Genomic DNA, 17,204 nt, shown 5'->3' on the forward strand with positions numbered 1-17,204 from the left:
TAAAGGAATAAGAACACTTTTTTTATTTGTAAAGCCCTTTTTACATTAGCAGATGTCAAAAAGAGCTAAACCTCAAACAGCGAGCAATGCAGATGTAGAAGCACGGTGGATCTGAGGGGTGGCCAGTCCTCTTCTGGCTCTACCAGGTGCAGATTATAACAGTACATGGCCATTAAGGCCAGATTGTTCTCCAAGATGTTCAAACGTTCATAGATGACCAGCAGGGTCAAATAATAATCACAGTGGTTGTAGAGGGTGCAAAAGGTCAGTACATCAGGAGTAAATGTCACTTGGCTTTTCATATCCGGGAATTCAGAGGTCAAATCAGCAGGTACGGTAGAGAGAGTTTTAAAAAGCAGGTCTGGGTCAAGGTAGCACATCCGGTGAACAGGTCGGGGTTCCATCGCTGCAGGCAGAACAGTTGAAACTGGAGCAGCAGCACGACCAGGTGGACTGGGACAGCAAGGGGTCATCAGACCAGGTAGTCCTGGGGCATGGTCCTAGGGCTCAGGTCCTACAGGAGGGGAAGGAGAGGGAGAGAATTAGAGGGAGCATACTTAAATTCACACAGGAAACCAGATACGGTTGAAGTCGGAAGTTTACATACACTTAGGTTGGAGTTATTAAAACTTGTTTTTCAACCCCTCCACAAATTTCTTGTTAACAAACTATAGTTTTGGCATGTCGGTTAAAACATTTACTTTGTGCATGACACAACTAATTTACATAATTTGAGTCAATTGGAGGTGTGCCTGTGGATGTATCATGGGAAAATCAAAAGAAATCAGCCACGACCTTGGGGGAAAAAATGTAGACCTCCACAAGTCTGATTCATCCAAGGGAGACATTTCCAAATGCCTGAAGGTACCACATTCATCTGTACAAACAATAGTACGCAAGTATAAACACCATGCCATCATACCGCTCAGGAAGGAGACATGTTCTGTCTCTTAGAGATTAACGTACTTTGGTGCGAAAAGTGCAAATCAATCCCAGAACAACAGCCAAGGAAATTGAAGATGCTGGAGGAAACAGGTACAAAAGTATCTATATCCACAGTAAAATGAGTCCTATATCGATATAACCTGAAAGGCCGCTCAGCAAGGAAGAAGCCACTGCTCCAAAACCACTATAAAAAAGCCAGACTACTGTTTGCAACTGCACATTGGGACAAAGATCATACTTTTTGGAGAAATGTCCTCTGGTCTGATGAAACAAAAATAGAACTGTTTGCCCATAATGACCATCGTTATGTTTGGAGGAGAAAGGGGAGGCTTGCAAGCCGAAAAACACCATCCCAACCGTGAAGCAGGGGGTGGCAGCATCATGTTGTGGGGGTGCTTTGCTGCAGGAGGGACTGGTGCACTTCACAAATAGACACAAAAAAATAAAAGCTGAAATAAATCATTCTCTCTACTATTATTCTGTCATTTCACATTCTTAAAATGAAGTGGTGATCCTAACTGACCTAAGACAGTGATTTTGTATTAGGATTAAATGTCAGGAACTGTGAAAAACTGAATTTAAATGTATTTGGCTAAGGTGTACTGCATGTTAACTTCTGACTTCAACTGAAAGACAGGAGAATTACACCAGATATTACAGACTGACCCTAGACCCCCGGCACATAGACTATTGCAGCGTAGATACTGGAGGCTGAGACAGGGGGGGTCGGGAGACACTGTGGTCCCGTCTGACGATAAGGCCAATCAGGTAGGATATAAGCCCATCCACATTGCTGAAGCACAGCCCCCTCACACCTAGAGGGATGGATACATCCCTCACATCCTCACATCTCTCACATGGATACAGTGACAAGATTTTTCTCAGGTGGGCATTCCATATGCCCCATGTCTGACATTTGGACTTGGACAGAAGAACCAAAGTTTCTGAGGATGCTTGTGGAGATGTAGTTTTGAAGCAGTGAAGTGGGCCATGCCATGGAGAGCCTTGTATGTGATTACAAATATTTTGTAGTATATTTTGATCCTATGTTTTACTGGCAGCCATATTCGTTTTCAAGAACTAATTATGGGGTCTCAGTATATGGTCACTTGAGAACTTGGTCAGTAACACCATATACAAACTCTATTGCAGTCCAGTTTGGAGGTTGCATAGGTATCAGTGAACGTTATGGAAAAATGTCAGATGCAGATGGCATTTGGCAGGTTGAGCCTGTTATGCAAACTCCCAGAAAGTGGTTTGTGTTATGAAATCACTGTTGAAATACTACCCTTAATGTTTGTCTTTGTGGAAACTGTTGCCTAATGTTAACAACAAGTTTGAGCACATAGTTGCGAAGGCATACAATCTGGCCATAGGTATTTTCAAGTTAAAAATACAGAAGGGAAAATATATTGCACATTATGGTGTCATCAAACCTCTACCATGTGAGAGATAGCAAAAAGAATGCAAGTGAATCTCTTCAATTAATTGCACATTGTTGTGGTTTCATTGCACACCCACATGAATAAACAAATTCAGGCAAAACTCAGGCTTTTACTGTCCCGAGATTCTCTTGATCTTGCACAAAAAAATCTATATTAAATGTACAAATAAAAGATAGAAGATACATTAAAGATCAAATAAAAAATCTATATGGTCATAACTTAGCTTGATGACTTGATGAGCCACTAGTCATGTTTGGGGACAAAGCTTGTCTTTGTGTTGGAAATGTTTCTGCACAACTACACACATTTGGATTGGCAATTATCCTGTTTGCTGCTAACAATAATTCCCTAAAGGAACTAAAACATCAATCTAATAATCAACCCACAGGTAGGGCTTTTATGAATTGTTCTCAATCAAAAATCCATTGGAAGTACATAGTTGTGCACTTTTCAAATGGATGGGCAGTGTTCCACCTCAACCCCTTCACAAAATCCCTCCCCAACTCCAACCTACATTCTCCAAGCACTCAGGTGACCATTTAAAAAAAGCATATAATTGTGAGCAGTTCCTTTAGAATTTCTGAGCAAAACAATAAGAAAGTTGTTACCAACCAGCTTGTTGATGTCTAACTACCACATCAACACTGAGCCACTTAGTGTATGTTTGATTTACAACCATAAGCCTATCAAAGCCACAATTGCATCATGTCTGAGTTTTCGTTCATTATGCAAAGTGAAGTAGATAATTATGTAAATGATGTCACTGTGGTTAAAATAAGCGTTCCCATTTGAATGTCCTTCTGTTACATTTTTGCATTACATTTAGCCGACGCCAATGGCAAACAGCTAGTCTTACTGGGGTCCGACACATAACGAAAAATACATTACAGACCAAAGACTTTACAATTGACATACATTTAAAAACATGAACATGTAGTGCGTGTCTGTGCATCTATCAGTTACACATACAAGTCAGTACATACACACAACAAGTAGGTCACATCAGCTTTAAGGCACTGCATCTTCATGCTAGAGGCATTACTACAGACACCCTGGTGTGAATCCAGGCCGTATCACAACCGGCTGTGATTGGGAGTTCCATAGGGCGGTGCACAATTGGCCCACCATTGTCTGGGTTTGGCCGGTATAGGTCGTCATTGTAAATAATAATTTGTTCCTAACTGACTTGCCTGGTTAAATATAAAAAACATGGGGGAGAGGCATTGTGAGGTGTTGCTTTATTTGTTTTTTGAAACCAGGTTTGCTGTCTGTATAATACTGTACGTTTCCTTGAATTTGTTCTGGACCTGGGGACTGTGAAAAGACCCCAATTTGTAAGTCGCTCTGGATAAGAGCGTCTGCTAAATGACTTAAATGTAAATGTAAATGTCTGGTGGGGTAAGTGTGTGTGTCTGTGCTGTGTGTAAGTTGACTATGTAAACCATTTGGAATTTCCCACGCGTTGTTTCTTATAAAAACAAGAAGTGACACAGTCAGCCTTTCCTCAACTCTTAGCCAAGAGAGACTGGCCTGCATAATATTAATATTAGCCCTCTGAATACAATCAGATGTGCTGCTCTGTTCTGGGCCAGCTGCAGCTTAACTGTGTCTTTCTTAGCAGCACTTAACCATATGACTGGAAAATAATCGAGATAAGATAAAACGAGAGCCTGCAGGACCTGCTTTGTGGAGAGTGGTGTCAAAAAAGCAGAGCATCTCTTTATTACAGACAAATCTTGACCCTTCTTTAAAACCATTGAATCTATGTTTTGACCATGCATGATAGTTTACAATCTAAGGAAACACCAAGTCATTTAGTCTCCTCAACTTGTTCTGTTAATTAAATGTTTACAGTGCTTGCTGAGGCTACTGTCTGGATTGAATTATTGTTCATAAGATGTGTAGAGTCATTGTAGCCTATAAAATAAATGTAGCCTACAGTGTAGTAGCAGAAAAGCTAGAATAGAGCACAGTATAATAATAACGATTAACAGTTAAGAAAAAATCTGCATAGAGAAAATCCTGTCACCCAACTGGGGATCCCACCCCTAGACTTATGATCAAACCTTGTCATTACAGTTAGTTCCAACACTACCACCTACTGGACCAATTGAGAACAGGGTTGTGTTCAGTATGGAGAAAAAGTTTTGAAACAGTGTGAAATGGGAGGGGGGAAACTGAATTTGTCCAATAACAAAGTAATATTCTGCAGCAGGTGGCCCAACATAATTGTATTGCTTTTGTACTTTACTCTCAACTGCAGAGATGGCCAAAAAATATGATTAGCCCAGCGTTTCCCACACTAATCTCAAACATCACAAAGTCAAATTTTCTTCCGAATTGGGGCACCATAACTGGAAACCATATTAGGGACTATACCGTATGAAAGTAACACGCCGTTATCCAGGAAGTAGCTTTATAGTTTTTGAATAATTTTGCACGCCCAATTTTTCAGTTTTTGATTTGTTAAAAAAGTTTGAAATATCCAATAAATGTCGTTCCACTTCATGATTGTGTCCCACTTGTTGTTGATTCTTCACAAAAAAATATAGTTTTATATCTTTATGTTTGAAGCCTGAAATGTGGCAAAAGGTCGCAAAGTTCAAGGGGGCCGAATACTTTCGCAAGGCACTGTATGTACAGGGATAAGGGGACTAGGCAACAGGATATAAGATAAACAGAGTAGCAGCAGCTTGCATGTGAGAGGGTGTGCGGGTGTGTTGAGTGAGTATAAATTGTATGTGCATATGTGTGAGTGAGCAAATGATGGAATGTTGGAGTGACAGTGTGTGTGAGTCTGTAGGGCCCTTTTCAGGATTTGAGGGCCCATGCCAAACTTGTTCAACCTCCTGAGGGGGAAGAGGCACTGTCACGCCTTCTTCACGACTGTGCGTGTGTGTTTGGACCATTTTAAGTCTTTAGTGATTTGGACCCTGAGGAACTTGAAGCGGTCTTCCTGCTGCACTGCCGCTCCGTCGATGTGGATGGGGGTGTGCTTGTCCCCCCATTTCCTGTAGTCCACGATCAGCTCCTTGGTCTTGTTGACGTTGAGGGAGAGGTTGTTGCTCTGGCACCACACTGCCAGGTTAGGGACCTCCTCTCTGTAGGCTGACTCATCATCGCTGGCGATCAGGCCTACCACTGTTGTGTCGTCAGCGAACTTGAAAATGGTGTTGGAGTCGTGCGTGGCCACAGTCGTAGGTGAACAGGGAGTACAGGAGGGGACTAAGCACACACCCCTGTGTTAAGGGTCAGCATGGTGGACGTGATGTTTCCCACCCTCACCACCCATACCCCCATCAGAAAACCGCTCACCCATAAGACACCATACACGCTGTCTGCCATCTGCCAGGTAGTTGAAACCGGGATTAATCCGTAAAGAGCAGACTTCTCCAGCAGCCATCGAAGGTGAGTATTTGCCCACTGAAGTCAGTTACGACGTGGAACTGCAATCAGGTCAGACCCTGGTGAAGACGACGAGCAAGGAGATGGGCTTCCTTGAGACGGTTTCTGACAGTTTTTCAGAAATTCTTTGTTTGTGCAAACCCGCAGTATCATCAGACAATTCTGCAGGTTAAGAAGCCGGATGTGGAGGTCCTGGGTTGTGAGGCCAGATAGACGTACTGCCAAATTCTCGAAAACGATGTTGGAGGCGGTTTACGGCAAGGAAATTAACATTCAATTATCTGGGTTCCTCAAAACATCTGTGGCGTTGTGTGACAAAACTGCACATTTGAGAGTGGCCTTTTATTTTCCCCAGCACAAGGTGCCCCTGCGTTATGATTATTTAAGGGCACAAGGCGAAACCCAGATGGAAACACAGGATGCAGATGGTAGAGTCTTTGTAGTTCATTTATAATCCAACAGGAGTAGGCAAGACAGAAAAATGTCAAAACCAGATTCAGAGTCCAAGAGCTAAAGAGTGGCAGACAGGCTCGATGTCAGGGCAGACAAAAGGGTCAGTTAGGCGGGTACGGAGTCCAGAAAAAACAAGCAAGGGTCAAAACCATGAAGACTAGAAAACTATAATAGAAACCAGGATCACGGTAAACCATGCTTGTTGACTTGAAAACATAGAAGACGAACTGACACAGAGAGACAGGAAACACAGGGATAAATACACTGGGGAAAATAAGCGACACCTGGAGGAGGTGGAGACAATCACAATAACAGGTGAAACAGGTCAGGGCGTGACAGATCTTGCTTTTAATCAGCTTCTCGATATGGGACCAATACTTTGCATGTTGCATTTATATTTTTGTTCAGTGTAATCGTATATACAGTACCAGTCAAAAGTTTGGACACACCTACTCCTTCAAGGGTTTTTCTTTATTTTGACTATTTTCTACATTGTAAAATAATAGTGAAGACATCAAAACTATGAAACAACACATATGGAATCATGTAGTAACCAAAAAAAGAGAAACAAATTAAATATATTTTATATAGGAGATTCTCTAAAGCGGCCACCCTTTGCCTTGATGACAGCTTTGCACACTCTTGGCATTCTCTCAACCATCTTCATGACGTAGTCACCTGGAATGCATTTCAATTAACAGGTGTGCCTTGTTAAAAGTTAATTTATTTCCTTCTTAATGCATTTGAGCCAATCAGTTGTGTTGTGACACGGTAGGGGTGGTATACAGAACATAGCCCTATTTGGTAAAAAAACAAGTCCATATTATGGCAAGAACAACTCAAATAAGCAAAGAGAAAAGAAGGTACATCATTGAAAGTTTCTTCAAGTGCAGTTGCAAAAACCATCAAGCGCTATGATGAAACTGGATCTCATGAGGACCACCACAGGAAAGGAAGACCCAGTTATCTCTGCTGCAGAGGATAAATTCATTAGAGTTGCCAGCCTCAGAAATTGCAACCCAAATATATTCTTCACAAAGTTCAAGTAACAGACACTTCTCAACATCAAGATCAGAGGAGACTGCGTGAATCAAGCCTTCGTGGTTGTATTGCTGCAAAGAAACCACACCAATAATAAGAAGAGACTTGCTTGGGCCAAGAAATGCGAGCAATGGACATTAGACTGGTGGAAATCTGTCCTTTGGTCTGATGAGTCCAAATATGAGATTTTTGGTTCCAACCGCCGTGCCTTTGTGAGATGCAGAGTAGGTGGACGGATGATCTCTGCATGTTAGGTTCCCACTGTGAAGCATGGAGGAGGTGTGATGGTGTGGGGGTGCTTTTCTGGTGATACGGTCAGTGATTTATTTAGAATTCAAGGCACACTTAACCAGCATGGCTACCACAGCAAACTGCAGCGATACCCCATCCCATCTGGTTTGAGCTTAGTGGGACTATTATTTGTTTTTCAACAGGACAATGACCCAACACACCTCCAGGCTGTGTACGGGCTATTTTACCAAGAAGGAGGGTGATGGAGTGCTGCATTTGATGACCTGGCCTCTACAATCACCCGGCCTCTACTTAATTGAGATGGTTCGGGATGATTTGGACCGCAGAGTGAAGGAAAAGCAGCCAGCAAGTGCTCAGCATATGTGGGAACTCCTTCAAGACTGTTGGAAAATCATTCCAGGTGAAGCTGGTTGAGAGAATGCCAATAGTGTGCAAAGCTGTCATCAAGGCAAAGGATGGCTACTTTGAATAATCTAAAATATATTTTGATTTGTTTAAAACTTTTTTTGGTTACTACATGAATCCATGTGTTATTTCATAGTTTTGATGTCTTCAATATTATTCTACAAAGTATAAAATAGTAAAAATAAAGAAAGAGCCTTGACTGGTACTGCATATCTTAATAAATTACTGCATTTTCAAAAATATTATGATATAATCATCAAGCCCATTCAAAAGATTAGGGGACAGAACCCAGAAGTATGATGCCGTCATCTTATTGAGGCCAAATTCCCTCATCTATGCTGGCAAAGATTGATTTGAGTTCTTCATAGAAGTAGCGAGCAAGGGAGGGTTCTTTATCATCCCCGTGAGCAGGTCAATGTTGACCTGGTCACAGTCGGCTGGTCAGCACTGGTCTGGTCAACAGGTGGTTAACGCTGGTCTGGTGAGGTGGCTCAGCTCTGGTCTGGTCAACAGATGGTCAAATGGTCTGGTCGGGTGGCTCAGCACTAGTCTGGTCAACGGTCAGCTGGTCAACGCTGGTCTGGTCGGGTGTCTCAGAGCTGGTCTGGTTGACAGGTCAACACTGGTCTGGTTGGCTGGTCAACGTTAGTCTGTTCTACAGTCAGCTGGTCAACACTGATCTGGTTGACGGTCAGCTGGTCAGCCAACTGGTCTGGTCGACGGTCGGCTGGTCTGGTGGACGGTCAGCGGGTCAGCCAACTGGTCTGGTCAATGGTTCGCTGGTCTGGTTGATGGGTCAACTCTGGTCTGGTCGAAGGTCGGCTTGGATACTGCAGAGCTTTTTTGCACTTTTTAAAAACGTTTATCTTCATGGTCTTCTTTTCACCTCAAGATTGTAAGACTATTCCTTCAGATGTCTAGGCCTACTAAAAATGTATGTGTATGCGCTAAATTGATATAGCCACTAATCTTTCAGAGAGGGTGAAAACAAATTATTTAAAACGTCTATATTCCAGCACAGTAGGATCCTATGAAGTCTTCGACAAAGTCATCTGAAGAATCTGCGACCTGTGCGGTCCCTTCTGTGTCATGTGAGTTGAGTTACTAACCTAGTGAAGCTTTCTTTCCTTCCCGGTTGGTGGGAGGAGAAGAATCCTGTTAGTTTGCTCCATAATGGCGGACACGTGTGGCCAAGTACTTCTGGGGTCTGGATTAACGGTCCTTTCCCACCCCCTCATGTACATCAAAGTTCTAGTTCAGGTAAAATCTATATATATATTGAGATTAAACAAACCAGAATGTTTGATCCTGCTAGCTTTTCGTCGAGGCCGGTTCTGTAACTGACAGGCTACTGTAGCTAACGTTAGCTACAACAACAGCCATAACGAATAGCTAGCTAACTATAGTTACTTTCCATACAGCTGATAAATTCAAGCTGATCTCATGATATATTAATATATCTAAACAGCAGTTTACTTATCGTTTCAAACCTTATGTTTCTATAGCTAGCTAGAATTAGTAGCTAGGGGGTTGACGCCACGCAAAGGTTAAGAGCTAAGCTACGTTAGCTTACTAAGGAAGTGGTTTCGACATTTATCGGTTTTGTCGCAGATAAATAATTACATTGTTTTACAATTATTTATATCTAGCGGGTTTGTCTAGGAGGGATGCAGCTTTTGTCAAATTTGACTTTAAGCAGCAGGTTATGAGAAACAATGACATGTACTGTAACAGGTTGGGAGAATTAGGTTAAATTTAGCGAAAGTGTTAGGGTTAGCTAAGATGCACAAAAATTATTTTGTACCTAAATTTGACACAGTATCCCAACTAGACATGACCCTATTTAGCCAGGTGTCATGTTCATTTGTGTGACATTATCAATGCCTTGAGAGTAACGACTGGCTAACGTTAGCCGGCTAACGTAACTAGCCCTCATTCAAAACGTTCATGACAGGATGGGTGCCCTTTGGCCCACTTAACCCGAGTAACGCGGGCTCGCAAATGAGTAAGGTTATAACACAACCGGGTACTTCGCTGGATCATAATGCATTACCGTGTGTGCTGTTGTCAGATAAGATGTATGATATTTGTACTGTGTCAAATGTCCGCAAAGAATGTCAAACATGTATGATATTGTTAATCTAGCTAGCTAGCCTAGCAAATGGTACTAGTTCTAACTATAACTGACTGACACTTGGCCTCGTTCACTGCAATGTGTTATATAATTACCCAGAGCCTAATAAATGGCAATTGCACATGTACTCCTTTTTCAGGTTGGACATGAACCTCTCCCTCCGTCCATAGGAAGAAATCTGTTTGGTAGACAAGTGTACCAGCTGCCAGGACTGTTTGCCTATGGTGAGACCTGAATTCCAGTCTACCCACTTGCAAAATGATTAGCTGGTTTTTCTATTAGCATCGGGCTGGTTGCACAAGTTAGTTGAAAGTGGGTCGTAACTCTACAGGACACCTTGGTATTCTTTTGGTATTGACTCGCGCATAGACAACTCTAAAATAGCGGTTGTGAAATATGAAAGATAGTGTAGGGTGTTAAATTGGTGCGATCATAAATTATATTCACAGAAAATACTAGCAATTATATTTTTCAAACGTATGTGAGCTCCGTGTTCATATTTCACAACCGATTTTTCGAATTGCCTATGCGCGAGGCAATAGCAAAATAATACCAAAGACCGTACAGAATAGGGCTGGGCGACATGGCCAAAATATAATATAATGGTATTAAAAATAAAGACGGCACGTTTGCTTTTATTAGTAGTGCGAGACCGATCCGAGGGTGCCAACAAATACTGTTGACTAACCCCATTCCGTACAAATTTTCGCCGCCGCGGCATTCAAATGAGGCTGCAATGAAAACTAATGCGACTGTGTTGGCATAAAAATATGGGGTGTGAACTACGTTTCTATTCAAGCTTTGATTTACATGTTAATTGCCCGATAGTTTTGGAGAAAAGTTTTAAAAAACGGACCGCTCTGACGCCGTATGTTAAATCTTGACATTAAAAATAAAAAGACCCAACGGAGCTCATTGCCTTCAGTCATGCAGAGACGGGAAGGTCTCGTCATTGATTTTGCTGGATAGGGGAGAAATTGACCTGGAAGTATTATGCTTTTTGGGCACTAAAATAAGGTTGATTGTATGTTATAACGCAAAGTATAAAAGTGCGTTAGCTAACTATACATTCTAATTGATTTCAATGGGTCTTTCTCTATTTTGATTGTTTTATACTGTTCAACTCAACTTCAACCAAAAATACATTTCAGCATTTATCAATTTCTGCATTTCCTGCACTCATTTCAGATAATTTCCACACTGCCACATAGGGCTGCACGATTTGTGCAAACAATCTAGGCATTTTGACCAAATGTTGCATTTGTGTTTTGACTTGTGATTTAGAGCAAAACAGTTGGGTGAACTGTTGGAATCATGGAAATTGAATGATTATTCAAATTCGATAGTTAGAATATAATAGAGGGCTCTTTAAATAGTGTTTGATATGACAGCAAATTAAAATGCCAGGGAGGAGTTATTGTGACAGGGCAGGAACCAAAGTGGTGACAAGTGTTTCCTAGGGGACCCTGTAATCTTTGGCTACGTTTTAATGTGTTCTCTTAACTACTTCATTTAACTAACATATTGTTTTGCGCATTCCTCTTTGATTTAGAAGATACTGTTGCACAAACAAACATGCAGATGTACAGTACCAGTCAAAAGTATGGACACCTACTCATTCAAGTTTTTTTATTTTTTACTCTTTTCTACATTGTAGAATAATAGTGAAGACATTAGAACTATGAAATAACACATATGGAGTCATGTAGTAATCAAAATATATTTTAGTTTTTTCAAAGTGTCCTTGATGATACTGTAGCTTTGCATACTCTTGGCATTCTCTCAACCAGCTAAATTAGGTGGTCACCTGGAATGAATTTCAATTAACAGGTGTGCCTTAAGTTATTTTGTGGAATTTCTTTCCTCCTTAATGCGTTTGAGTCAATCAGTTGTCTAGTGACAAGGTAGGGGTGGTATACAGAAGATGCCCTACTTGGTAAAAGGCCAAGTCCATATTAGGGCAAGAACAACTCAAATAAGCAATGCGAAATGCCAGTCAATCTGGAAAGTTTCAAGAACTGTCTTCCAGTACAGTTGCAAAAACCATCAAGCAAAATGACAAAACTGGCTCTCGTGAGGACCGCCACAGAAATGGAAACCCCAGATGTACCTCTGCTGCAAAGGATAAGTCCATTAGAGTTACCAGCCTCAGAAATTGCAGCCCACAGAGTTCAAGCAATAGAAGCATCACAACATCAACAGTTCAGAGGAGACTGCGTGAATCAGGCCTTCATGGTCAAATTGCTACAAAGAACTCACTACTAAAGGACACCAATAAGAAGAGCCTTGCTTGGGCCAAGAAACACGAGCAATGGACATTAGACCGGTGGAAATCTGTCCTTTGGTCTGATGAGTCCAAATTTGAGATTGTTGGTTCAACCGCCATGTCTTTGTGAGACGCAGAGCAGGTGAACGGATGATCATGATCTTCACGTGTGGTTCCTCCCTGTGAAGCATGGAAGAGGTGGTGTGGGGGTGCTTTGCTGGTGCCACTGTCAGTGATTTATTTAGAATTCAAGGCACACTTAACCAGCATGGCTACCACAGCATTCTGCAGCGATACACACTTAACCATCTGGTTTGCGCTGAGTGGGGCTGTCATTTGTTTTTCAACAGGACAATGACCCAAAACACATTTCCAGGCTGTGTAAGGGCTTCATGAAATGGAGACCTTGCCTTGGCCAAGCAACCGCACGCAAGCCTAAGATCACCATGCGCAATGCCAAGTGTCTGCTGGAGTAGTGCAAAGCTTGCCGCCATTGGACTCTGGAACAGTGGAAACGCGTTCTCTGGAGTGATTGAATCACGCTTCACCATCTGGCAGTCCGACGGGCGAATCTGGGTTTGTCGGATGCCAGGATAAAGCTGCCTGCCCCAATGCATAGTGCAAACTGTAAAGATTGTTAGCGGATGAATGTTGGTCTGGGGCTGCTTTTCATCGTTCGGACTAGACCCCTTAGTTCCGGTGAGGGGAAATCTTAACGCTACAGCATACAATAACATTTTCAATGATTCCATTCTTCCAACTTTGTGGCAACAGTTTGGGGAAGGCCCTTTCCTGTTTCCGCATGACAATGCCCCTAAGTACAAAGTGAGGTCCATACAGAAATGTTTTGTTGCTCAGTGTGGAAGGACTTTTCTGGAGTGCACAGGGCCCTGACCTCAACCTCATCGAACACCTTTGGGATGTATTGGAACGCAGACTGCGAGCCAGGCCAAATCGCCCCACATCAGTACCCGACCTCACTAATGCTCTTGTGGCTGAATGGAAGCAGGTCCCTGCAGCAATGTTCCAACATCTAGTGGAAAGCCTTCCCAGAAGAGTGGAGGCTGTTATAGCAGAAAATGGGAGACCAACTCTATATTAATGCCCATGATTTTGGAATGAGATGTTAGATGAGCAGATGTCCATATACTTTTGGTCATGTAGTTTACTGGAGCAGTGCAGAGCTGTTGTCAAGGAAGTGAGTTTCTGTTTATACAGGACCTCCCACCTACTGTCAACCAATCATATCAATCCAGACCTATACGGATCTCTTTGTTACAAAATTTGGGAGGCGCACAACATTTCAGTACGGACTACAGCACTCAGTTTGGCCTCTGGAGGCTCCGCAATTGTCACACCCTCCAAACACATTTTCAGATCAAGCATAATACACTGCTCAAAAAAATAAAGGGAACACTAAAATAACACATCCTAGATCTGAATGAATGAAATATTCTTATAAAATACTTTTTTCTTTACATAGTTGAATGTGCTGACAACAATATCACACAAATTATCAATGGAAATCAAATTGATCAACCCATGGAGGTCTGGATTTGGAGTCACACTCAAAATTAAAGTGGAAAACCACACTACAGGCTGATCCAACTTTGATGTAATGTCCTAAAAACAAGTCAAAATGAGGCTCAGTAGTGTGTGGCCTCCACGTGCCTGTATGACGTGCCTACAACGCCTGGGCATGCTCCTGATGAGGTGGCGGATGGTCTACTGAGGGATCTCCTCCCAGACCTGGACTAAAGCATCCGCCAACTCCTGGACAGTCTGTGGTGCAACGTGGCGTTGGTGGATGGAGCGAGACATGATGTCCCAGATGTGCTCAATTGCATTCAGGTCTGGGGAACGGGTGGGCCAGTCCATAGCATCAATGCCTTCCTCTTGCAGGAACTGCTGACACACTCCAGCCACATGAGGTCGAGCATTGTCTTGCATTAGGAGGAACCCAGGGCCAACCGCACCAGCATATGGTCTCACAAGGGGTCTGAGGATCTCATCTCGGTACCTAATGGCAGTCAGGCTACCTCTGGCGAGCACATGGAGGGCTGTGCGGCCCCCCAAAGAAATGCCACCCCACACCATGACTGACCCACCGCCAAACCGGTCATGCTGGAGGATGTTGCAGGCAGCAGAACATTCTCCACTGCGTCTCCAGGCTGTCACGTCTGTCACGTGCTCAGTGTGAACCTGCTTTCATCTGTGAAGAGCACCTGTGGACGTTGGGCCCTCATACCACCCTCATGGTGTCTGTTTCTGACCGTTTGAGCAGACACATGCACAGTTGTGGCCTGCTGGAGGTCATTTTACAGGGCTCTGGCAGTGCTCCTCCTGCTCCTCCTTGCACAAAGGCGGAGGTAGCGGTCCTGCTGCTGGGTTGTTGCCCTCCTACGGCCTCCTCCACGTCTCCTGATGTACTGGCCTGTCTCCTGTTAGCGCCTCCATGCTCTGGACACTACATTGACAGACACAGCAAACCTTCTTGCCACAGCTCGCATTGATGTACCATCCTGGATGAGCTGCACTACCTGAGCCACTTGTGTGGGTTGTAGACTCTGTCTTTTGCTACCACTAGAGTGAAAGCACCACCAGCAAGTGACCAAAACATCAGCCAGGAAGCATAGGAACTGAGAAGTGGTCTGTGGTTATCACCTGCAGAACCACTCCTTTATTGGGGGTGTCTTGCTAATTGCCTATAATTTCCACCTGTTGTCTATTCCATTTGCACAACAGCATGTGAAATGTATTGTCAATCAGTGTTGCTTCCTAAGTGGACAGTTTGATTTCACAGAAGTGTGATTGACTTGGAGTTACATTGTGTTGTTTAAGTGTTCCCTTTATTTTTTTGAGCAGTGTAAATAAACTGTGCTGTAGACTACAGTCAGATGGCAAACCATTTTTGTTGACGGGGTGCAAGATTTATTTTGCCTAATTTTTAAGATATGTTGGTGCTTATAATTTACGACATTTTGGTAGGCTATTCGTTAGGCTGCATGTATCAAATTTAGACAAGTTGACTATCTTTTGTCATTATGTTGGCCTAGAAGACTAAATAAGCCCTTGCTCACCAGAATGTCATAAATTGTTAGAATGAATGCAATCTTGTTGACATCAGAAAAGTTTTCTGCCATCTCTGATTCTTTTGTGGAGCAACGACATCTAGGGACTGGGAAGAAAATGCAATAAATATCAAGGAAAGATTTGTCGAACTTTCCAAATGACATTAGTTTGACCGGTTGTAAGGAAATTGAAAGCTGTGAAAGATTTCAGTTAGGTTTGGATGCATATTTTATGTGGTTAAAATTACAATCAGCTTTTATGATGCTGATAAAGATAACATCTCTACAGATGGCATCTAAATGTGAATTTGCATGCTCTCAAGATGCTGAAAGAAATCAACCATATTTCTCCACTCCTGTTCCCGAGTCAAAATGTGTCCTTCACTTGGTGTATAATTTTACTGCAAGAAATGCTTTGTTCTGCAGGAGTTCATATTAAGGCGATGTGAGAGGTTAGTCAGTGTCCAGATTTCAGCTTCCATTTTAACCCATCTGAACAGTAGGCTACAGTTCCCTTGACGTGCCATAGGTCTATTTGAAGTCCCTGTCTTGACTGTTAAATTTTTATAGCACCTCACAATCATCACACACAACATAGCCAGCACTGCCATCATCCTCTTTTACCACTTCACCAAATCTTTTTCAACTCTCCATTTCATGGCTTTTCTCTGATTGAATTAAACTCCGACATTGTCCTTTTTGCCTCCATGGATCGCTGTTAACTCTTTCTGCCCGTTTGCAAAAGTGTTTTGATGGTTGGCGTGTTGGATATTTTGGCTGTTGTACAGTTAGGCCCTAAAGCTTATATGCATAGGCACTAATGCCAGAGAGCATAAAATAATGAAAGAAAAAAATATATTTTGCCTTTTTTTAAAGGTATTGTTTTCTCTTTATTCAACCTGGCCTTCATTCACGCAATATTTCATGATACTAAACCAGCCTGCCCAGCGGATATAACCGCGGGGACTGCGGGTTATGAGTCAACCTGCGCAGCACTACTAGTGATGGATTTAAAACTAGTCTTATCTTGGTGTTAAACTCCAACTAGTAGGCTACCGGAAATAAGACGGGCCTATCCATACCATACAGAGTCTGACTAATGAACATATTTTCTGTGTCCTTTTGATCTTCTAATTTCTGTCTTTTAGCAAAGCACATCATAAAGATTGATGGCAAGGCAGGTCTCTTTAATGGCCTAGCCCCCAGGCTCTGTGCAGGGACCATCGGCACCCTTGTACACAGCAGAGTCTTGCAGGTGGGTCTAGCTAACAAGCTGGCTTAATGTAGCTTCTTAAATAAATGTTATCTGATGTTTCCAGACCTCAGCAGTAGTCTAGCCTCAAACATAAATAAATGGGAAATGTGATCGCATTCTGTATTAAAAGTCATGCTCGTCAGAGAATAAGCTATATGCTGGCTTGGGAATTGACTCTGACTTGAACTGCATTGGCCTTTCACTGTCTTAGGATGGTGAGTGTGACAAATGCTATTTGTTTCTAAATTCATAAATGGCAATGTGTCGACACACTATTATGGAAATGGATCTCTGTTGAACTAATCATTGCTGTCTTTAACAGAGATGCCAGGATGCAGGCAAATATGAGGTAAATATTTTGGCCTGGTTATGGATTAATTGTATAATTGTCTCTTTATTTTATTCAATCTTTTATCTTTTAAATGCAGGCTGTGGATATGGGTGGTCAGTGTTCAATCTTTTTTAGGTCTCCGGAACCAGTCAGAAAGCTGAAGAGGGATCCCTGCAGCATGTTGTGAATGAGGTATGAATT

At 42.4% G+C, this 17,204-nt stretch overlaps 1 protein-coding gene and 1 long non-coding RNA gene across 2 annotated transcripts in view; one reads left to right on the plus strand and one right to left on the minus strand.

Moving 5' to 3' along the window:
* Positions 1–10,243, minus strand: LOC135505156 (uncharacterized). Its single transcript, XR_010450229.1, has 2 exons — positions 10,176–10,243; positions 1–514 (listed from the first exon to the last, which is right to left on the minus strand). It is a non-coding gene; the product is annotated as an uncharacterized LOC135505156 (long non-coding RNA).
* Positions 9,058–17,204, plus strand: part of LOC135505148 (mitochondrial carrier homolog 2-like) — a 12,248-nt gene continuing 4,101 nt past the window's right edge. The window contains exons 1-5 of the mRNA XM_064924280.1: positions 9,058–9,206; positions 10,220–10,304; positions 16,566–16,672; positions 16,995–17,021; positions 17,139–17,195. Of these exons, the coding sequence (XP_064780352.1) occupies positions 9,120–9,206; positions 10,220–10,304; positions 16,566–16,672; positions 16,995–17,021; positions 17,139–17,195 (363 nt within the window). The 5' untranslated portion in view covers positions 9,058–9,119. The remainder of the gene's footprint in view (positions 9,207–10,219; positions 10,305–16,565; positions 16,673–16,994; positions 17,022–17,138; positions 17,196–17,204) is intronic.

This window comes from Oncorhynchus masou, chromosome 2 (genome assembly GCF_036934945.1).
Source record: "Oncorhynchus masou masou isolate Uvic2021 chromosome 2, UVic_Omas_1.1, whole genome shotgun sequence".
Lineage (NCBI taxonomy): Eukaryota > Metazoa > Chordata > Actinopteri > Salmoniformes > Salmonidae > Oncorhynchus > Oncorhynchus masou.